This window comes from Venturia canescens, chromosome 5 (genome assembly GCF_019457755.1).
Source record: "Venturia canescens isolate UGA chromosome 5, ASM1945775v1, whole genome shotgun sequence".
In the NCBI taxonomy this organism is placed as follows: domain Eukaryota; kingdom Metazoa; phylum Arthropoda; class Insecta; order Hymenoptera; family Ichneumonidae; genus Venturia; species Venturia canescens.
In genome coordinates this window covers 4465813-4489589 of record NC_057425.1, presented here as the reverse complement: position 1 = coordinate 4489589, position 23777 = coordinate 4465813, and the positions used below count along the sequence as shown (strand labels likewise).

The 23777-nt window shown below is 40.7% G+C and overlaps 4 protein-coding genes across 8 annotated transcripts in view; 2 read left to right on the top strand and 2 right to left on the bottom strand.

Moving 5' to 3' along the window:
- LOC122410475 (uncharacterized) overlaps positions 1-9249 on the bottom strand; it is a 52741-nt gene extending 43492 nt beyond the window's left edge. For all 5 annotated transcript variants that reach the window (XR_006260945.1, XR_006260946.1, XR_006260947.1 and 2 more), the window contains exon 1: positions 7332-9249. Coding sequence is in view for 1 of the 5 variants with exons in the window: in XM_043418635.1 (XP_043274570.1) it covers positions 7332-7535 (204 nt within the window). In the remaining 4 variants the exon portion in view is untranslated. The remainder of the gene's footprint in view (positions 1-7331) is intronic.
- Positions 9250-12991: 3742 nt separating this feature from the next.
- Positions 12992-19094, top strand: LOC122411530 (uncharacterized). Its single transcript, XM_043420407.1, is given in 8 exon segments — positions 12992-13275; positions 16285-16357; positions 16359-17431; positions 17554-17830; positions 17932-18064; positions 18216-18400; positions 18729-18880; positions 18979-19094. Coding segments are annotated over 7 exon segments (2082 nt in total). The 5' UTR covers positions 12992-12997; the 3' UTR covers positions 18792-18880; positions 18979-19094.
- LOC122411528 (NFU1 iron-sulfur cluster scaffold homolog, mitochondrial-like) lies at positions 18986-20429 on the top strand. The gene is made up of 4 exons (XM_043420404.1): positions 18986-19191; positions 19315-19736; positions 19916-20019; positions 20092-20429. Exons 1-4 carry the CDS (start codon positions 19112-19114, stop codon positions 20317-20319), a joined length of 834 nt encoding a protein of 277 aa, XP_043276339.1. The 5' UTR covers positions 18986-19111; the 3' UTR covers positions 20320-20429.
- Positions 20430-20750: 321 nt separating this feature from the next.
- On the bottom strand, positions 20751-23722 carry Rack1 (Receptor of activated protein kinase C 1). Its single transcript, XM_043420403.1, has 5 exons — positions 23516-23722; positions 22453-22661; positions 21954-22160; positions 21341-21451; positions 20751-21121 (listed from the first exon to the last, which is right to left on the bottom strand). The coding sequence occupies exons 1-5, from the start codon at positions 23622-23624 to the stop codon at positions 20798-20800; spliced, it is 960 nt and encodes a 319-aa protein (XP_043276338.1). The 5' UTR covers positions 23625-23722; the 3' UTR covers positions 20751-20797.
- Positions 23723-23777: the final 55 nt, after the last annotated feature.

Genomic DNA, 23777 nt, shown 5'->3' with positions numbered 1-23777 from the left:
ATTTGCAAATTGGGCAGAAAACGAAATTTACTCGATTCAACGTCATGGTTTTTCCTCCCCGAGTAGAATAGAATTACGATTAATTTACGACGCTGAAGTTCCCAACGTTGGAGTCCAACGAAATGAACGAAAAAAACGTTTGTAATTCACCAATTTTTTATTTCACGAATCGTTGGTGCAGCTTGAAAAACTACGAATCGGAAATTTGGCAGGGAACAAAATAGGAGAATTACTGGAATTATTGGAGAGTTTTTTTCGATCATTTCGTTGGACTCCAACGTTGGAAACTTCAGCGTCATATTAATTTCATCGTTATAGCGCTCATGTAAATGTGTTTTTCCGAGGAGATGCGGAAAAGAGCGCGATCGTACGCGCGCCGCGCGCACAATGGATCGGATTTGCATTCGACCGGCATAACAGACTCGTCGTCCTCCAGACTCCGTGTCGCGTGAAGCGCTTGCGGCCAGCCAGCAGAGCCAGCATCTGCTACAATATTTGACTGAACGTGTAGGCTCGCCGTGCACACGCGTAACGCTGCATTATTCGAGCGAAGCTTCCTTAAGATGTTATTACAGAATAGAACCATCGAGCAGTCACGGTCAATCGATGTTCCATTTTCTCAAAGAAAAATACTTTGTGAATCGTGCTTCAGGGGAAGGAAAATTCGAGCGACGTTCGGGGTCCGAGTGCCAAAAAAAATCGACGCTTCTCCGACGCTCGCTCGCGTCGTTTGCTCGAGAATAAAGATTCGAAATTTGTTTTTCTACTTAAAAAAAAACTTTCTCTTTACTAATTCGATTAATTGGACTTCACACTTGGACGAATCAATCGAAAAAACTCGTTCATTCAATCGAATTCATTGCGTCAATTTCATTAAAATTCTCAATTAGAGCAAAATCCAACGAAAATTTGGTAGATCCGACAATTTTCCTGGTGGCTGGCAAACGACTCGGTTCCTCCTTCAACCAAATAGAGATGATCCGAGCGATTTCATTCGCTGAACTGAACTGGGAACGTTGGTTTGGAGCAACGAAGATCACTTTGAGCGCGCCAAAACTTTTATTCTACTCTGGACAAAGTAACGTTTCGGTCTCTCGTCAACGCTTCATTCGAGCTCAAAAGGAATGCTAGTCGTGTTCCTATCAGAAGTTAAAGGATTTGAATCTGGAAAAAACGAATTCCGGATTCGAGCACGTGTTCGACCCGAGAAGGAATTTTCTGTTTCGAAATCGACGAGGGACCCTCCTTCGGTCAATAATGCATCGTGCTCGCCAAGTATTTAACGTTCGTCCGTTTATTTTTGCATGTACGCGAGAGGCCAATCATCACCATCCGCGTCGTTAATTAAAACGGAGAAAGAATTGCAGATTATACACGCTTTCATGAGATGTTAGTAGATCTACGCGTGTATATCAATCGATAAAAACGTCGATTAATCTTGGCGCGGAGATGAATGCGAGTCGTAAGATGTGTTGGTGTCCCGAAGCCGTGTAATTTCGCGAGAGCTGCTCGCGGAGATAAAATAATAGCAGTAATAAGCGTACACGTCGAGGGGCTCGAGTAAAACTTGAGGCAGGCTCGTCGATGTGCCCACTTTCCCTGGTGATTGGCAGACTGTCTCGTCGCGATTGATCCGTTCGGATAATAAAAGTCGTACTTTTGTGTGCGATTTTATTGTGCTCCGATATTGCGATATCGGAGGTGAGCTGAATCGATTTTTTTCTCGCGCGATCGATCGAAACTTCACAATTCCATGAAGAGATTAAACGCTAATCCGAATTTCGGGAGATCAACTTTTCCATGATTTTCATTAAAGAAAGTAAACTCACTGAAATTCATTCGGAATTCAAACGTGAGAACTTTTCATTCCGGGATTCTCAAGGGGCGTTGAAAAAACTCTTTCGAAATATAAAATTCCACTAATAAATCGCCTTTAATTGGCATTAAGGTAGCTCATGCACGAAACGATTTTCTTAAGAAAGCCTTTTAATTTACAGAGTTTAAATCGGTAGTCGACCGACACGCGTATCAAATTTTCAAGGGTTCGTCTTATCCATATTACGAATGAACGTTTCTTACGATTTTTATGAAAAAGCGCGCGCAATAATAATGAAGTATCTGACGAAGGTCTGGGAAAAAATTCGAGACTATTGTTAAAGATTTAATGAAATGGGTAATGAGCGTTCGCATAGCCTCGCATTTGCTTATTTCGGCATTTTATTTTTTCTTAGCCCATATTCCTGTCATAGCCTTCTGTCTTTCTATTAACATTTTTTTCTTTATCCATTTTCCGTTGTGTTTTCCATTTGCGCTCTCTAATGCAATTTTTAACATAAAAAGCTATAGTATTTTCACCAGGGACGAGTGAAATTTGGGCTTCGGTCAAATGTGTTTACAATTTCGAATAAATAACTCTGACATTAATTTAAAGTGATTGTATCATTAATTAGGAAATAGAAGTCGATTCAATTTGGACACCCATAAAGTACGATCGTTCGGGCATGATTAACGCCCGAAATCGCGATTTCTCGAGTTAATTGGAGACGAAAAGCACGAGATTTGAAAAATCTCGTTACGTTTGCCTCCTCGGTTAACCGGATAATGAAAAACCTTATGAAAAACGTCGATCGATAGATCAATTTAAAAAGCGTGCATCAATTAATCGCCGCGAGACTGTGATTCAAATATGCGATAGGCCTCGTAACGTAAACGATGGAGGGCGATCGAGAGATCAAATCGAACGGATCATGGCGTGTGTGCAACCGCTATTTACTGCGAAAAACACGTGTATGGACGAACGCATGTGTACGTGGCTAAACGTGCCTTCAAATCGATGCCAATGAGTATTAAAATTCGTAGCAAACACACTTGATCGGAGTCAAACACGCGAATCGATCGTTCAGACCTATTAGCCTGTTAGCTTGTGCCCTTGTCACGTCATCCAACCTCATGAGCTAATCTTCGCTCGTAAGACCCTTCGTCATTCAGGTTCACTGAACGGAGCTGAAAGCGAGCCAACGTTTATTTATATAAAAGTCACGTTTTCGAGAAAAAAAAACCATTTTTTTCAATTTTAAATTTCAATTATTGCTTTTATTTTAAGGACTGAAATTTTTCAAAAAACCTTCAATCCGTTTCGTTTTTCATCTATTATTTTGAAGTAATATTTTGGCAGGGTGCCCTTTTTTCTACATCGGGCAACTCGACATTGTGTCATCTCTCGTAAACCCTCTATCAGGGTGAGTCTCGATCGCGCAGCAACCCGACATTTCCCAGACTGCTATCGTGTCCTCGTATATTTTTCGTCGACTGTACTCTTCGCACAGAACCGCTCGCACTGGACGAAAATCTTTGAAACGTCTCAATCTTTCTAAAATCCTTTACGATTTTGTTATTTAATAATGCTACGAGCAAATATTCATGACAATCGTAACAAATCTCTTTACAGTCTTCCGAGATGATAATTATTAATTACGTAGCGATAAGAATTCTAGCTTCATAACTTATTAGCTGCTTGAAACAATCTGTGAAAAAAATCCATCTCATTGTTCTTGGTATATATTTATTAGAGTGTGTGAAAAAAATGTTTTTTTTTCTCCAAGAATAGTCTTCGGGCAGAAGATTGAAGACTATTCACTACTTTTTGAAGGCTTCGCTTTGCTTCAATCTACAAATTGATTCTAGTAGATTTTCAATTTTCGCCACTGTCCTTTTTCATCATGAATTGGACTCGTTGCAACTTTTTTCGGGTTCGGCTTGTTGGGGCCGAAGTTGGGACAGGAATTCACGAAGCTGGCGATATTAAGGGTTTCGAGGAGGCTCCACTCTACTTTAATCTACGGATTGATTCTGTCCTTTTCCACCATGATTTGATAGGACTTGTTCGAATTTGTTTAACTTTGATTGTTTTTGGGCTTGTTTGGATTGATATTTGGACAGGAATTCATGAATATTATTTATTCTTCGTAAAAAGAAATTTTTTTTTTTAAATCGAGACGCTTTCACAATTTTCGTCAAGTACGAGTGATTTCGAGGGCAAAGTAAAGTCAACGAAAAACACGAGCACGATGAACAGTGGTTGCTACACTTGGAGAGTTTCAATGATGGAAAATGCACTGGAGAGATGACACCGGAGTTGACACCCTGCCAATATTTGACCAGTTCTCTTATTTTCGGTATTCCTTGGCGCGAATATTGGTTCCAATATTATTCGTATTATTTTGAAATTTTTTTAGTCATTAATTAATTAACCCTACACCTCATGTGCCTTTTTTCATACCCTCAACCTCATGACCGGGGTTTGAACGCACCCCACTCTTTTTCTGCTTATAAATCCGGTCCTACGATGCTAAACTGACTTTATCCTACACCATTTTCTTCGTTTTTTTATAACGAAAAGAATGATGTACGATAAAACTAATTTCAATTGAATTTATATATAAAAAAATCCGTCGATAATCAGTCGATAATGTCGCTTGTTAGGACGGGAGCGTAGTTTGAAGTTCGCGTGGGGTGTGCTCACACCCCAGTCATGCGTTCTAGGGTTAACATTGATCGATGTACTAAATTATTTGCAATTTGAATTGATTAGTTCGATAATGAGAATTATTTTTCATTCATTTTAAAAATAAACATTTCCTTTGTTCGAGTTTCGAAAATTTTTCATTGAAGTTGGAGTTCAATATTGTATTTTATATTCTTGACCAAGTTTATTCGTCAGCGTGTCAAACGAAATGATTGGTTTACGATAATAAATCATAAAGTAAGTATTTTGAACGCGCGGCGCGTCATCGGGAAGGTTACCAATCGAAATGAGACTGCAAATTGGAAATTAGTCGATTTGTCAGAACGTCTATCCTCTTGAAGTCTCTTGTGAAGATGTAATCGAAGTTTATATCGTTGGAACGCGTCTCTCCGAAGCTCGGTACAACAAATTCTGTTCGTGACAACGTTTCGATGAATATTCAGGAGCGAACACGAAAAAACGATGAAATGAGAATTTTTTGTGGAGTCGTAAAAGATACGAGGGAAAAAAAGGATGGAAAATTCCAATGGATAAGCGCAAATAGACGGACGATTACATGTGTCAGGGATTTAACGTAACATCGTCGCCAACAATGGAAAACGTGCGTGAAACTCGCGTTTGAGATTTTGTCAGCCAGAGAGCCAGGCGCGTTTATACCGAGGGTAAATTAACGTCTGTACACGAAAGGTGTATTGGTCGAGCGGGAAAAAAAATAAAAAAATAAAAATGTGTGTCTAATATTTATGGATATGTTGATAATAGCACGCACGTGCGTTTCTGTGTGCGAGCTAAACAGGGGGAGGAGAGAGGGAAGGTGATAGTTTGATAGAAAACGCGAGTCCGTGAATCGACGCGCCACCAGCCCAAGCGCTATAATAACAGCTTTCGTTTTCCCTTGGAAATTCATAAGCGCTTGCTCGGGCAAACATTCGCGCAGGATACCAGCACGCACGCAGCGTCGTAAATACAAGCTCGAAAAGTCGGCGGTGCTGTGACTAATGCATATTTGTTTTGGACAAAGGTCACTCGAATACAGAGGAAGAACGAAAAATGTAATATTGTCGCGAGTGAACGCCAAGTTCCATGCGATTTTAATATTTCCACATGAAAGCTGTCAGAAAAGATCGAAAACTCCCCGCGCCCCTGTATTTGTCGCTCAAACGCCGTCTTCGGACGAAACTTTCCACTGGGAGCTCGATTTTTATGTTTCCGAAAGCTTCGAAAATACAGAGCAACCAAAAGTGCAATTTACAGTATAAAAAGAAAAAAAAAAAAAAACTGACATTTCTAACCTGAAAACCTGGATTTATTCAAGACGCAGAATTCAGATCAATTGGAATAAATTCATTTTACGAATCGAATAAGTGGGATAAATTTCAATGCACAGAAGGAAATTCGTACGCGGTTTCGGTCTCTCACGCGTAACGCACGAGTAGACACACACATCGGCGACGCACACGCACTAAATATTGTGGACATTACGAATCACAGTCGAACGCTGCGGCGTGCCCGCGAAGCCCGCGACGACAATCCTCTCCCTCTTTTACTTTGGAATAAATCGCGTGAAACTCGTACTACACATGCTATATCTATGTCGGACAGTTTAACGATGGAATTATGAGCCACAACGATGAGTAATGTCATTCATCGTATACGACTCATAAACAAAGTTCCATTGCCTTCGATACTCGAGAGAAGACAACTGCGCAAATGCATTAAACACTGAAATCCAGTCAATCTGAATGTGACGAAAAAACATGGTTTTGCTTTTCTTTTGAACGCGCTGTGTATTCACTCATGACTGTATCACAACTCGATCCAACGGGTGCGACAAAACACATTTTCACATCACCCATTTATGCACATGAAAATTCTCGATCTAAATGTATTTGGATTCATTATTATTTTCATTGAAAAAACGCTTGTCGAGTTAGCGATTGTCGAAGATTCCCTACGGAGAGCGCATGCGCAACGGTCGAACGCCTTCCCCCTCCACATTCTGTCACGACCGGACCAACGGTCATTCGCCCGCTTGCCGCGACAACAATAACTTAAACGATGCTGTCAGCCAGAGTGTTGCGTGATTTTATTTATCAACTTTATAACTGTTTGAGTGTAAACGAGTTTGAATTATTTTATAACAGTTTTTGCTATAAAAAAAAAGAGAATAATCCCGATTCGGTATTCGACGAAATGTTTTAAAAATTATCTGGAGGGTTATGTGAAGGAAATCCGCTTGGCTACCTGGATTTCAGCTCCCCGGCAAAACACGTGAAAATTGTGGAGCCTCGGCAAAGGAAATAATTCTTTTCGTACGAACCGTACTTCGGTCGATAGAACGGACAAAAGAGAGCAACAACGTTTTATTATCTGACTGAATAAGCTGTGCAATAAAAATGATATAAAATTTACGAAGCGTTTCGTTAATTCTTTTCTTTTCATATTTCATCGTGGCGGAAAACCTTTCTTCCCAAATGCTATTCGAATTTGCACACGAAAAGAATGCTGGGGAGGAGCAACATTTCCGGGCAATAATTCAAAGATGGCGCGGCCATGCACCAGTCTGTCATGGAATAATGTTTGCATGATCATTCTCGACAGAGCAGCAAAATTTTGTTTCCATTTTCTAGTCGACCGAACGATTCGACCACAAGAAAAATCAGACCAATTTCCAAAATGAAAAATTCTCGCAATTTTCAAATCACTTTTCGTTATTTATCGACAAAGAAAACCTCAAAAAACATATTTTCTGCATCAAATTTTTAGTTACGAATCAAATCAGTTGCGGAATAAAGCACAAACTTACCGTCAATTGAGTCTTGTCAGGTGCAATGGCGGTTATTTCGATGTGTTTTGGATCAGGTGGATTTGCGCGCTGCAAAAATGCAGCGGGAACACGAGCGACCATGGACAATCTTCTCGTAAGACGTCGGCCCAATTCGGCTCGACGACGGACCCTCACGCGAGTTCCCGTGCCCTTGTAACCGCCGAATTCCATTCTCATCGACATTTCGCATTCGCAACGCACTCGTTAAAATCTCCGATATTTTGAAATATTCTTCACCGTATCACCGTTAGCGGAATTAAAAAACACGCGGAACTTGAAACTTCAGAGTTGCACAACACGCCACCCTTGCTTCGACGACGATCACGAACAATCCCGTAATTGTTTTTTTGTCTTCGCGCTTGTCCACGCTGCATGGAATCATCGCATATATTCACGCTCAACTCGAACAATACACGCGGCCTCGTTCTCCTTCACCGTAACGAACAACAAAACTCGCGGTAACGACTCGTTCCGATGTTTACACTCGCACGGGATTACCACGCACCGACCCATCTGCTATGAGAGTCGCGACGACACTGAACGCTAATCATTACCCGATACGCCCCATCGCTGATTTACCGCGAAACGAATAAAAAATAACCGGACTAGCGATCGAAAATTTTCGACGATCCGTAACGACTGACCCACAAATAATCTTCACCAGTAAAAAAATGTCACAATGCGTCTTCGAAATTCAATGATTTTGCTATTCGTTCGACGAGTCTTCACATTGATAATTGTCAAAATCAAAAAACAGCACTCCACATTTTTTGCTCAAAAAAAATTTGCGTCTCTCTAGACTCGCAATATAAGAAAAACCAAAACTGTGCGTGACTCTACTGCAAAACGATTCGAACTGACTGCTACCGTGAGTAACCCGATCGCGAAAGTTTAGCGTGTGCCGCAATATTTTTATATTTATCATACGCATATGCTGCACAGAAGTATTGCATTGTGGGCCTCTTCCAAAACACCAGTAGCTTTGTAAATATAGAATATTACATCAGGCGGCACAAGAACCGATGTTGAGTTAATGCGTTCGGAAAGTCTCCCAGGGACTGTGTTGTTGCGGCGAGAGCAAGCGAGCGAGCGAACGAACAAGAAAAAAGCAAGAGCGAGGGAGAAAGAACGAGCACGCGGGAGAGCGCGGAGCACGTGCCGGCAGTTCGACACCACCGCACTATTTTGTTACTTTCGGTAACAATTAAGTCACATATCAATCCACGCCTCCGCTGTAACGCACAAGTTTTCTCAGTGTCGCAACGATCATTTTTGCAAATTTGAAATAAAAAAATCGTCACTTTAAATAAAAAATAGGAATAACAATGTTCTACTGGGGACAATAAACATACAAATAACGAATAAATGTATCGAGTCGTCGGCAGAATGGCGCCACACGTGCGCAGCACGCTGCGCGTCACGTAAACATTCGCGTTTATTTTATGCAACGTTTTGTTTTTTTTTTTTCACACTTTTTTACTTTCGCTCGGAGTAAATATAGGAACGTGCACAACTTTTTCCGCCGCACTTCGCACTCAAACGCGTCTTCACTTTTCTTACGTTCTTTTTGTCGTTAATGTTGCTCGAAATCTATGACATTTCGAATAGCCGAAAATTCGAAAAACCGAAGAATCGGTAAACTGTCGAGACCAAATTGTCGCACGCCCACTCGAGCCGCGTGTGGCGTTACTGTTTGCCGCTCGCGAGCCGACTGAAATTGAATCGCCGAGGCCTCTCCCGGGCTCGCATCGGCGTTTGCCGGCGGCCTCTTACTACTTCTCTTTCCCGGCCTACTGTACAAAACGATACGAGACAGAGAAAGAGACAGAGCGAGCAGAAAAAATCTGTTTAGTCTTCTCCCGCTCCCGCCCGAGAAGTGAAACGTAGTTGGAATCGCGCTGGTTCGCCGCACACTGAGCACTGAGCTGAGCCGGAGCGCTGCGCTGACGGACGAGCACGCTCAGGCGCGCTCAGCGCTCTCTTCGCGACAAAAACAAAACACAAGCATTCGGGTTTGTTTATAATTTTAAACGAACATAACCTTTTATCCTTGGAACTAAAATCCACGAAATTCTTCAGTATTCCACGAAAAATACTGTAATTCTACTAAACTCGAGTCATCTCCATTTTTTTTCTGAAATCCTTGATCCGCTGAACGAAAACTCATTCGTTTGTTAAGACAAATATGTGTCCAATGTTTTTTTCTCTCTCGAAACTAAGATCGAACTAGCTTGTGTCTTTTTCGCGTAATAACACGCCATTTTCCAGATAAATCATCGTGAAACTATAGCAACTTCTAAGAAAGTTCTTTTCTAAAAATCAAACCTGAATTTCATTGCAAAATTTATAACACAAAGCACACATAAGCTTTTTAAAAAACACCAATTAAAAGCAGAAACCAATCGAGAATAACGATCTGTAAAAGTTGATCGAAAAAGTGTTTAAAAAAAAAGTGGGACAGGTGCGAATTAGATTCGCACGCCAACGGTTCCGTACCATTGGAATCAGGCTCGTGAACGTTATAAATCATTTGACGAATTCATTTTTTTCCTTTCCTTTCGCTTGACTCTCGGACCAAATAACCTCTCTTCGACGCGTTCGGTCGGAGTATGCGCGCGCACAGAACATAACCCCAAAAAAAAATCTCATAATATCGACATCGCAAAGTTTTAGCGATTGATTATTTATTTTCGACACCGTGCACCCATTTTCCACACGTTCCTCGGCCCAAAATTCTTTCTTAAAACTATGCTTACCCCTCTGAACCGGATCGCAATTTATCCATTGAAAAATATCCGAATCGTTGAGCTGCCAATAAAAGAAGTTTGACACACGGTCGTCTCAGATCTCAATTTCTTCATCGACAGATGAGCGAAGACCACGAAGAGAGGTCGCTTCGAAAACAATAAAGTCACGAAAGCCTGAGAGACAAGATTGAAAAATATCTGAAAAAACTCCTCGACAGAACGCTGTTCGATCCATATTCCGCACGTCGCGCAGCTCGTAAAACTTTCCGAAAAAGGAATTTCGATAAATCAGTTGACGTTTTATAGTACGACGATGAAAATAACAATAAATTCACCAGTAATAACAACAGTATTAGCATCCGGAATAACAATAAAAGTTCCAGTAGAAAAAGAGCATAAAAGTGACATTCGTAATTACACAATACGTAAGCGATAGAGAGCGCGGTACAAATGATTCGCTATTCGTAGGTAAATAGCGTATCACGGTTAAGGTTCGAAGGTGCTACATTTCCATGCTTATACGAATGAAACGCTACTGCTTCTATTAAATAAATAAACGAGCAAAGAGAGAGAGAGAGGCAGGGGGAGGACAAGTGGGAGAAGGAAAAGTAGCGGAGAAGCTTTGCTAAACGTGCTGCTTAGATGCTGTACGTCAGAATGCTTCACAAATGAGCTCCGTACGGAGGCGGATTTCATATCGGTTCATTAAGAGTCCCATAACTCGTAAGAGACAAAGAAGGAAAGAGAGAGAGAGAGAGAGAGAGAGAGATAATAGAGTTGTGGATGCAACTTGTGCATATTTCTCTGGCATAGAGCACGCACGGAAACGAAATGGTACTGCATTAAGGCAGGATTCGCGAGATTGAGTCTTCGCGATCCATTTGTCAGTTGCGTCACGAGTCCATAAATCTTCAATTTTCTCGATTATCATTATTATCGTTCCTGGAACAACTCTTTGGAGAATCTCGTAAAATTTTTTGCCCATTTAATCGTCACAAAGCTTTTCAACTGCTTTACTAAAAAAAATGTTTAAAAAGTGACGGTAAATGACGGAATTTTTCCTCCCTCCCTCCGTTCGGCCGGCTGACATTTCGCTCCTCATTTTTCATTGTCGGAATAAAAAAACAACTCGATGAGAAAATTTTTGACGTTTTACCGACAGTTTCAGACGCGTCGAGCTGTCAGTAAAATTTTCGTAACTCCATCCCGATAGTCATGACGTTCAAAGAAAAATCAAAAACATCGTTCCAGGACAAACTCGCTAAGCAGAATGAGATAAGCCGACAGATGCTCCTCGCTGAACTGTCGAAGCTCGAGGAGGCCGAGAAGCAGGACAAGCGGATGATCGACTTCGCCAAACAGCGGTTCAGATCGCGCTACAAAAAGTTTGGAATCGGGCCCGTCGTGTCGTCCACTTCCAAAGTAAATTCGATCCCCGCGCAATACAAAAGTGTGCGAAATCATTTCTGTTTTAGTCGGTAGGGGAAAAAAGTGGCGACGCGAATCGACATTTCCTCGGCGCACAGTCGCTCCTAGTCCATTTTAATGCCGCGCTTTCCCACCAAATTCATCATCCGGCCACTCTCGAACGGTCGACAACGCAGTTGCCTCGAAAGTGGGCTAATCGCGTTTCATTAAATATTTGTAACGAGTTGTCGTTTTCACGGAAAAACACGAAGCTTCGAAGCAGGGAAAATGAGCGTCGCGCACCAGAGCGCGGGGACGAGTGTAATAATCGTATTTATTACTTATTATGAAACCTTTTTTTTCAGCTCGCGGGACATGAAAAAATTTAACTGCGATGTTAAATTCCTCGAGCCCGTCGAACGGCCGGCGAGGAATTTTCGCCGCTCTCGGGAGGCGAGCCCGCGAAATTTTCGCGATTCGAATTCCCATTGGAAGTAAAATTTCGATAAAAATCTTCTCGCCACTCGGCTCTGAAGCGAACCTTCCGATGCTTCATTTCGAAAAATAGAGATTCGAGATCTCACATTTCGCTTTCTTTTCCTGGCTTTTTCTCGCTGAAACGCGATGATTTTTGCGCTGCCCTCGGGCCTCGCGATGCAAACTGGCGATGTTATCCGCGCGCGTGCGCCCGCGAGAAGCGAAGCGTCGAGCGGGCCAACAGTTGCGTGTCGTTTTCGTATGGACGCGTACAAAAGCGAAGAGGCGCGAATTATTGCGCTGTGGAGGAAGAAGGGGCCGGGTGAGAGTACGACGACCGCGAGGGAGAAATGGAAAGTGCATGGGATCCTCGCGGGACTCTTTCTCAGCGCGCGATCTCTCGGCTCCTCTCACGCCGCGCACAGTTTTTCTCAAAGAACGCCCGGAATTATCGCGGAAGCGTGTGTCTCGCGGCACGTTACGTTACAATCGATATTCGTGATCGACACATTCGATTATCCGGAGAAAACACACCGAGAGAGAGAGAAGGAAGAAGCGCTTTAGCGTCGATACTTCATTACGAATGAAAAGGTCGAGCCGCGATTGCTTCCCGAGGAGCTCGCTTCGACTCAGACAATTATGCAACTGCGTCTTCGTGTAATAGTTTAATGGTTTTCTGCTCGCGTGGGGGAACCGAGCTGGTAAAAGCGGCTTCGGTATTATTCCTCAAACTGGAATTCTCCTTTGGGATTCCTCTTCGGGATCCTTTTCGTTGGTTTCGTTGGGGATTTTATTCCTGTGGAATCTTTGGAAAGGGACGAAAATTTATTCGAAAACGAATTTGCGTAAACGTCGCGCGCGTACAAAGTTTCTTATGTTCGTCGTTGTTTCGCGAAATAAATGAGAGAAAACGAATGCGAATGCGTTGCATCGATTACTATAAAAAGGCAGCGAGCGAACGCGTGCGCGGTAATAAAAGTTGAACGGAACTTGACGCAGGCTATCGACGTTCGAATGTACGAGAGCCACAATCCAGGATTCTGCTATCACTCGAACGGCGCGATAAAAGAGAGTGGCCCGGTCTCATCGGCTCCGGAGCAGGGGACACTCGACTCGGACGATTCCTACGAATTCGTGAAAGCAATGCTCTTCACCGAGCGCGAATTGGACGTGGAAAAACTCGTATGCCTCCATCTTCTCGCTGCTTATACGACGAATTACGAGGTCGATCGACTTCCGCAGTCCGATACTCGGCTCTCGTCACGCTTTCATAGAGGTTTGATTTCTTTGAGGTGAATCATTTAATAACTTACTTTATTATGAAAGCTTGCATCGAATTAGAGCCAATTTGGCCCTCGAATTTAATTAACGATCGTCCGCGAAGCTGCACAGAAAAAGCATTCGTATGAAATTCGCTCATTCAACAAAACTGTTGCGAGACCATTTTTTATGCATCGAACCGAAACTTTGGTAACCCCCTCGGGCCTGTTTCGCGTTGAAGGAAAATTTTCCATGTTTTGTAGCAACGCTTTTGCTGGTTATCGCCGTTCTATTACATTTCACCAAAGTACGCGCACAGTAATTTTAATACCGAAAGCAGTTCTCTCAAATTTAACTATGCACGGCAGGCTAAATTTATATCCATCGATATATCCGAATGCCACTCGCGTCTTTGGCGAAATTTTAAAAATTGGTCAATTCGACTGGACAAATTGGTGAAATGTCGAATATGTTTGTATCGTTGTTCAGTCGCACCGTCCGAAACGCAGTAAATTTACTTTTCGACGAAGATTCACTTGACAAAGTCCGGCGCTTACGAGCGAAGCGATTCGCCTTGAGAAATTTTTCTATGCGCCACTAGTTCATTTTCATATACTCGCAACGTTATCGAGCCAAATTCAGTGCGGTAAAAAGGAAAATACGAAACTATGCAATTTTTCGTATTATATTATCTCTTAAATTTTCATCGAATCATTTCATTATTTACTATGTTTTTGATGAAAATTCGCTCGGCGTTAATTTTTTATGTTGTACAGCGCGTTATTTACTATCAACTGTGGCAATGGTTCCCCAAACTTTTGCATTATTTGACACACTCTGTAACGCTTATTATGATAATATCGATGTGATCCGACGTTGCTATAAAAAAAATAGTAATTTTTGCTATAAAAGTCTCTCCGTGATACTTTCTAGTTTACCAACTCATTTGACGAGTTTGAATGTTGGGTGGCGGGAAAAATAGATAAATAAAAATGAGGAAAATTTAGCGACGAGTGTAGCAGCTCGAATAAATGGTATTAGCTTCGGAATAGCGCGCAGCGCCGATTCGGGAGGAAGCGCCGTGTTGCGCGGAAGCGACAAGCGCTCCGAGAGGGCTAGAGTTTTTTTAGGTGCGTTGAGGAAATAATTTTGTCGAATTCTCTCAGCGCCGGAGTATTCGAGGCTCTTTTGAAACGACGGCAAACGTCGAAGAGAAAAATCTTTATAAAAAAGTTCGTTTTGGCTTGGAACGTACGTAGGAATATGAAAAATAATTCGACGCTCAGAGGCTTAACCGGTTGACTGCGGTGAGCTTTTTTCCAGTTTTTGTGCCAAAACTGCGCTACGAACCAATAATATGTTACCGAAAATCACGATAATTTATTTCTGAGGCTTTTCGAGGTTCCCGATTACATTTCCAAACTTAGCAAGAAAATAATATGAAAACTTCACCCGCGAGCCTGATTTTTCACCCCTTTGGGGGTAGTGAATTTTGTTTTATTTCGATAAAAGCGTCTTGTATTCTGAAAAAGTTGGAATTTTCATGCGATAAAGCATGAAATTTTCGCAGTGAAAAATTTTAAAATTTCACCCTGAACCCCCTTATTTTTCACATTTTTGGGGGGTAGCGAATTTCGTTTGATTTCGATGAAAGAGTCCAGTGTGCTAAATAACTAAAAATTTCCATGTCATAAAGCATGAAAATCCATTGAAAAAACGAAAAATCTCACCGTCAACCTTCGATTTTCCCCATTTCCAAGGGTAGTCAGGTGAAAATTAAGTTGAAAAATCGACTCAGCGACCCAAAAAACCATTGTATACCAATTTTTGTTGAAATCGGTTGAAAATTGATAAAGTTATTTCAATATGTAGACATATGATACAAAACTAGAATGGGCCCGACTTTTTTTTGTACATATATGATCCAATACCAGTAAACCGGTTAAGGGTGAATGATACAAAAGTCGAAATAATTAGAAATTGATCAAATTTGGTGATAATGTTCTTCAACATCAAGTGCGAAAACACAAATTTTTTCAAAATTTTCTTCTGTTTAGTTATCGAGTAATTACGCATTAAAGCAGATTTCTTATGCCCGGAATGTATACCTATATATATGGAAACGCTATGCTTATACACGTGAACTTTAGTGATCAATTACTCGATAACTGTACAGAAGAAAAATCTTTAAAAAATTGTATTGTCAAATTTGGCACTAAAGAATATGTTCACCAAATTTTATAAAATTCTCATCATTTTGAATTTTTTTATGTTTTTAGCATGGTTTAGCATGGCAACATTGTATCGCCTGTGCAATATATCCTTAAGGAGGGTGGCTACGTTCGTCAAATTGATAAGAAATTGATCAAATTTGGCGATAATGTTCTTCAACATCAAGTGCGAAGACACAATTTTTTTCAAAATTTTCTTCTGCTCAGTTATCGAGTAATTACGCATTAAAGCAGATTTCTTATGAAACGTACAGAAGAAAAATCTTTAAAAATTTGTATTGTCAAATTTAACTCTAAAGAATATGTTCACGAAATTTTATTAAATTCTTATCATTTTAAAATTTTTAATGTATTTTACATGGTTTAGCATGGCAACATTGTATCGTCCCTAGCCACCCTCCTTAAGGAGGGTGGCTACGTTCGTCAAATTGATAAGAAATTGATCAAATTTGGTGATAATGTTCTTCAACATCAAGTGCAAAGACACAATTTTTTTCAAAATTTTCTTCTGCTTAGTTATCGAGTAATTACGCATTAAAGCAGATTTCTTATGCCCGGAATGTATACCTATATATATGGAAACGCTATGCTTATACACGTGAACTTTATTGATCAATTACTCGATAACTGTACAGAAGAAAAATCTTTAAAAAATTGTATTGTCAAATTTGACACTAAAGAATATGTTCACCAAATTTTATAAAATTCTTATCATTTTGAAATTTTTAATGTATTTTACATGGTTTAGCATGGCAACATTGTATCGTCCCTAGCCACCCTCCTTAATAAATGCTTTTTGCCCGACCGAAGCTCCGGACACCGATGGCCGACTGAGCGGAGCCTGGAACGCTTTTTTGCCCTGCTACGTAATCGACGTCGACTCGAATCTCGGCGAGTCCGGATCGTCCGGATTGGAGCGGAGGTGCTGCTCGAGCGGGGCCCGCGACAACGCCGAGGTCCTCCAGGCCCTGAGCGCTCGCTCCGAGGCGGTCGAAGGAGCGAGGAGAGCGCCGATGATTCCGGCCCACGTTTGCGCGGTGCTCGGAGCTTATTCCGATCGGTCGAAAGTCGGTGCTTCATTCTCGAAGGATCCTCGCTCGGCGCGCGCCTTCAACGAAGGAGGGATCGCCGGCGATTTGCGAAGCGAGCGGGAGGAGGCCGAGGAGCCCGCCGTTTCGGTGACAAGTTTCCCGAGTTTTCGGTCGGATACGAAAATCGATCGGAGTCTGACGATGCTCAGGCAAAAGCCTTGGAAAAATGTCGACTCCGTGAAAAATGTGGGCTCGGTGAACCGGCCGAGAAGCAGGAACGAGCTGACGACGATAAAACCGAGCTGTACGATGCTCCGTAGTTCGAGCTCGAAGAGCGGCTACGAGGAGCTCGACTCGCGCCGATTCCAACGGGATCGGGGATCCGTCTCGTCCTCGAGCTCGTTCGACCTCGCCGGGGGCAGCCCTCGTCAACGAAAAACGCTCAAATACCGGAGGAGCGTCTACCTTAATAGCCCGCTGAGGAGCTTCGCCCTGAAGAACCAAGAATTTCGAGTCGTCGATATTCTCGTCAACAGCCAAATCCAAGCGCTCGTCCACTCCGTTCTCGAAGTCCTGAAGCGCGTCAATCCACAAAAGGTGCGAAAAATCATCGAGATCTCCGGAGATCCGAATAAAATTCGGGACATTCTTCAACGCACCGATATGCAGTACTTCGTCGAAAGCCTGCTCCAACAGCCCCTCGTAACCTCGCCGGAAAGCTTCGTCCTTTCACGAGCTACCGCCGTCGACGAGATCGAGTCGAGGCTCGAAGCCTCCATCGCGAATGAACTCATCGCCCTGACCTTGGAGCTCCCTCCCTCGTCCTGCCTCGAATTTTTCGTTGGACAAATCCGGGACAACGTTCTCCGCAAGCTTGGAAAAACCATTTCGAGCCGGACAAACGTTTGCGTTCGAGGGAGCAATCGGTAAATTCTATTTTCTTATGAACTCCGTGATTTCTCTCATTTGCACTCGAAACGCCAGAAAAAAATCCACAGTAATGACGAAAAACATAATTTTAATCGTGCTTCTATTTTTCTGGCACCAGTTATAATATTAATGACGAAATATCAGCACTCGAAAGTGACGATGGCATGCCCAACGTGGAAACTGTGGAACAAAATGGAAACGAAATAACAAAACTGTACGATCGAAAAAATTTTGAGAGCCAAGATTACCAGTCAATTTCGTCGATTTCGAACCATCGTTATGACCCCCTTGTCACTGACTCGAGACCTGCTGTGACGCAAGGAACCGAGGAAACGGAAAAAAAAATAACAAAAACCGTTAGAGCGACCTTGACGAACGAGAAATTTGCGCCCAAGGTGAGTTCTCTTCCATTTCGAGGACAAAGGAAGTATAAAAAGTCAGCGAGACCATTTTGATTTTCAGTGTTTATTCGTACTCTGGTTTTTGTTTTTAATAGCCTCAGAAAAGTGGGACAGACGTTAATTATGCGGATCCTGATCGCGTTATTCTCAGACGAATGACTAATTCGCAGAGGATTCTGGTTGGGAGGATGTGCGCTGCTCTGAAAAACCGGCGGATCAACAATGAGGGTAAAATATTCGGAATGTTTGAAATTAAAAAACAGTACAATTTATTCGTGTCTTAGTTATAAATTTTTTAAGTACGTAACACGTGCGAGTTCATTATATTTTTGTAAAAACTAACGATGAACCATTTTTTTATTGAATATTTCGAACTCAGGTTTAATACGAGAAAAAACTCCGCTGGCTGCGTTAATTACGCCAGTTCTTTCACGCGAGAGTATAAAATCACTGACGCGAGGAACGATTTACTCGAAATTCGTCGGCACGATAAAACAGGAGCAGGAAAAAGAGGAACGAACGCGAAGCCGCACGGAAAAATTGACGGCACCTGTGCTGGCCAAGGTATATCGAAATAAAAATGTACACAATTAGAATAAACGTGGAAGATATAGGGAAAAATCCAGTTAAATACTTCACATCGAATTCTTACCTTAGTCATATACGCACGCCAGTCAGCTCATATCAGTTCCAATAATAAATTGAAGCCGCCGCATATCCAAATCATATTTGTTAATTGGATGTGGATTGTTTGTGAATCAGAGTTCCTTCAGTTTCGTCAAACTAGGAATGAATATTAGCAATTTAGATGTCCACGTCAAACTTTTTTTTATTCGAAAAGAAGCTCTCAATGTCAACGTTTGTGTCGATAAATAAAACATAAGTTTTCCAGATACGTCGTGACATCTCTGAATACGAAACGAAAAAACGTTTTAATTCTTTTATGGGAAACTGAATCTCGGCAAACACCTATTTTCAATTTCACGTTATTTGTACATCGGAGACAGAAACAGATACGAATCCATATTTCCGGAGACTTTGCTCGTGCGTATTAATTATGGACGAGATTTATTCCAATTATATATCAAGAACAATACAATGCAATACTTCCTTCTTAACGTGCGTGCTTATTTCGTCGACAGGGAGCGCTCGAGTCAGCTGTTTTTATTTTTGTAAAACGCAATGAATGCAACTCCAACATAACCTCGCAAAGAAAGATTCGTGTTTTCTACACGTTATGAGTCGCAGTATTGACAGTTACAAGAAACATTAAGAATGGATAAAGTTTTAACGAGATCGTTAATGTCTTGTCGAGTTTTGAGCTGCAGATCACTCTTTGGTTGCCAATGTACACAGTAAGCTGTCACCGAATTCATGACAATAAAAAATCATGTTTTATCTTCCACAAACGTTCAATTTTAGTTGATTCTGCATTACATTAAGTTTTTTTTCAGTAACATAGTTCTTTTATCTCGTAGGATTGTAAACAATAATGCGAAACAACTCCACTATAAAACCGAACGGTTTCAACCTCAATTGTGCTCGGTAAAAAATAAAATTCCTGCTATACAAATACCAAGGCGTAGCATGTTCATACAAACCCAGGACACACCAAATCCAAACAGCGTTAAATTTTTACCTGGAGTTCCCGTTCTTGAGGAAGGTCAAACTAAAGATTTTCCCAATGCAACTGATGCTTATTGCTCTCCTCTCGCCAAAATGCTTTTTCGCATTGAAGGTGTCAAATCCATATTTTTTGGACCCGATTTCATCACGGTTACCAAAATTGATGAAGATGTTGAATGGAAACTTTTGAAACCAGAAATTTTTGCTACAGTGATGGATTTTTTTGCTAGTGGATTACCTGTCATGTCAGAAGATCAACCATCCTCCGATACACGTGAGCTAATTTAGGAATTTTTTTTATGAAAAACTGGTACAAATGAAGAGGAATGTACAAAAAAATCATTTCTCTACTACAAATGATTCTCAATTTTTGCTTAATTTTCATACTGAATAACAATTGTTCATTCCTAAATGCCAAAAATAACTGGAGTTTACGAAACGATTAAATTACAGAAATAAATGAAGATGACGACGAGGTTGTTCAAATGATAAAGGAACTATTGGACACGAGGATTCGTCCCACAGTCCAAGAGGATGGTGGTGACATAGTATACATGGTATTTATGAGAATGAGAAATATTTCAAATGGTACAAAGTGTTCCCATTGCTAATAAAAGATTGATTCAAAGGGCTTCGAGAAGGGTATCGTTAAACTGAAGATGCAAGGTTCCTGTACAAGTTGTCCGAGTTCTGTAGTGACTTTGAAAAATGGAGTGCAAAATATGATGCAATTTTATATACCTGAAGTACTGGGTGTTGAACAAGTCGAGGATGAAACAGATAAAATCACAAACAAAGAGTTTGAAAAGTTTGAACAGAAGATCAATGGTGGTGCGACCATCGGCGAACAAAAGTGAATTTTGTAACTACGGGTCGGACTAGCTCTCAAATTGTACTATAGTTATGTAATTAAGATTTCGATATTGAAAATAACTCTTTGTATAGAAATAAACTAGTGCAAAAACCATGAAACTTGTCATTTGATTAAGTCGGAATGAGTTGTCAAAAATTACCATGTGTTACACAGGAAAAATCCTATCTTACATTGTACTTTTAATTACGATGAAAAGAATAATTCACGTTTATTATGAAAAAAAAAAAATGATTGTCTAGCAACTTTGCGATTTATGATTGTTCAAAATATAAAATACCCGAAATTTCAAATATTCAGATGCAGCACGCGTGTAGTCCGAGAATATTTAAATTCATCAAAAGTCAAAAAAATGTTGGAAGCATGTTTGCTATTACAAGAATGGAGAGTCGGCGGGGTGTAGATAAAAATGACAGATTTCAAAATTTTTTGTGTATTTTTTTTTGGTCATCTTTACAGAGTACTCAGTGGCAGGAAGATACAGAAACTTGCCACACACGAATAGTGTTGTCGGAATATCCGGCAAACAATGTTTGTCCGTCTGTAGACCATGCCAAAGACAAACACTGAGGTGGTTCAGCCTTGTTGTTCATGGGCACAATAACGTCGGGTTTGAGTTCGTCGACCATTTCCTTGCTTTCAAGATCCCAGATCTTGATCCAAGGTCCGAACGCGGCACAGAGCCAATAACGATTGGGGCTGAAGCACAGAGCGGTAATAATGTCGTTGTGCTCGAGCGTGTGGAGATGTTTGCCGTCGTTCAAGTCCCACAGCATTGCTTTGCAGTCCTGAAAATGGGAAAAACAACCGATCGAAAAACATTAGCACTGATTTGCAATCAGATTTTCATATTAAAATGAAGCTGCATCGCTTCAGACCCATATCCGTAAAAAACACTCATAGAGATCGTTAACTTTTCAATGTTTGCATCATGTTTCGTAGTCGTAGACTTCATTTTTTTTTTTTTTTTTTTTTTTTAAATATTTATAATCTCGTTGTTTTCTCACCTTTCCACCGGACGCGCACAGAGAACCATCAGGCGAAACGGTGACGGTATTCAGGTATCCTCCGTGTCCATTGTGATTGATCTTTAGACGGCAATTCGTCAAGTTCCAGACCTGTGGCAAAAAAATTATGATTCAGAACGGCAATGTAGCTCCACTCGCTTCTTCAATCTGGAACTATTGATTGTTCAGTCCCATATCCGCAACACTCATAGAATTCGTGGTTTTGTTTGGTTATGCATCATGTAAAAATTATCAAAATCATTCCTATCATCGGAGTGTCCAATGATTTTGACTAGAATTCAATGTGTTAACCCAAAACTGCTTTCTTTTAGTATTTCATTTAGTGAATTTGGAGATTCTCGATTTAAAAAATTGATATCCTAATCTGGATTTTCAGCTTAAAGTGATTCGTAGTTCTAACATTTTTACTCATATTAAGTATTTTCACTCTATGGAGTTTTGAATGATGTATTTGAGAGAAAAAAATAGGCTGTTCAACATAGAAAATAATATTTATAATAAATAAATTTGTTCAATCATTTTGACATCAATATTCATCAGACACCCTGCAAATAACGATTTAATTACGAACATTAAATCAAAAATATTTTACCTTAACAACGCGATCCCAACCAGCGGATACGATTATTGGATTAGCGTGGTTCGGTGAGAAACGGACGCAACTGACCCAGTCGCTGTGTCCTTCCTCCTGGATGGTGTACTTGCATTCAGCAAGGGTATTCCATAACTTGATGGTTTTGTCCCGAGAGCCGGAAACGATTTGACGATTGTCTACAGAGAAAGCAACGCTCAAGACATCCTGAAATTAGAAAAAAAGTCTTGAGTTATTCGTTTTTTATATTGTGTAAAGGACTTTGTTTTGTCCTTACATAATTCGTATGATAAACATGAAAAAAGAAAACGTATGAAGTGGGCTTTTCTATTTTTGGCTCAGTAGGATTCTTTCTAATAGAAATTCATAGTGAAACTTTGTTTGAAATACTCGGAATGAAATATTTTAGAAAGCCTCGTTGCCAAGAATTTTATCATCTGTTTAATTTGCTTCAATGTTTATATCACAATTTTTGGCTCAAATGCACATGCTATCACACCTTGGTGTGGTCCTCGAACCTCCTAGTGGTTCTACCAGCTTGCAAATCCCACAAACGGAGAGTCTTGTCCCAAGATCCCGAGAGAGCGTAATTACCATCCGAAGAAAGTACAACGTCACTGATGAAGTGGGAATGACCATGGAGTCGCTTTTGGGGAATACCGTAATTTGTTTCATCACGTGTCAATTTCCATACAATCAGAGTCCTGTCTGGGAAGAAAAAATTGGATATTCATGATTTGAATCCAGGATGAATTTGATTTTGATTTAGCGAAATTTATTACTTAGGATAGTTATTACGAAATAGAATCAAGTATGATAGTATTTTCATAATTCCAACTGAACTTTTTCACATGATAAAACTTTCCTTGATTAACCAATTCGATACTTAATTGTACTTTGTTTGAGTAGATAATATTGTTAAAGCACATTTTTAAAACTTTGAACATTTCTTAATAAATTGAAAATGGAAAACTAAAAACTTTTATACCTAAAAGCCTGATGATAATTTTCAAGCTCAGCACAAATAAGGATCAGAAAATTTGTTATGTGAAGTAATAAAAATGGTTGCGATCGGATAGGGATGAAAAAAAACTTAACAGTTTGATAGAAATGAACTGTTTCTTATAAAAAAGAAATTTTAGAAAAATAACTTGGAAAGTCGCCTGTGCTGGTTAATGTTGTTAATCAAGTTTATCAGAGTATAAGGTTATGTTGTTACAGGTGTCTACTTTGTAAAAATAACTAAAATGAACACAATTGAAGTATCAATTAATTCAGAGACGCGTGAACAAAGTTAATAAGTAAATAAGTGCTCAAACAATAGAGAACGCATGCATCAAGATGTTTTGTTCGGGGAAAGCTTGACTTTTTCGGAAGCACTTTGAAAGCACCGGGACTTTGATACTCGATCAAGAAACGTCGCTGATCGAAGGTATACCGAGTTTTCTGTCTGAATTTGAGGATTTTTTTAGCAAGCATAATATCGGAAGTATCGCCATTGAAAAAGAGGGGGCTCGTGGATACGCCATTAAAGCTATGGCGGACACGTTGATTTTACTCACCACGTGAAGAGGACAATATCATCTCCGGGTGTTTCGGATTTGTTGCAATTTGGGTGACCCATCCATTGTGGCCGCGAAGGGTTCCCTTCAGTTGAAGAGTTTCGCTCATCTTGCACTTTTGTGCAACCTTCAAAACCCTTCGATGTTTTCGGATTCGATCGAACGATCCGCGTCGAACGATACGTTAAACGAGAAAGACCGGAGAGGAAACGACACGCGCGCCACGAATAAAAAAAAAGTCGAGTTAAATTGCAAGATGGTG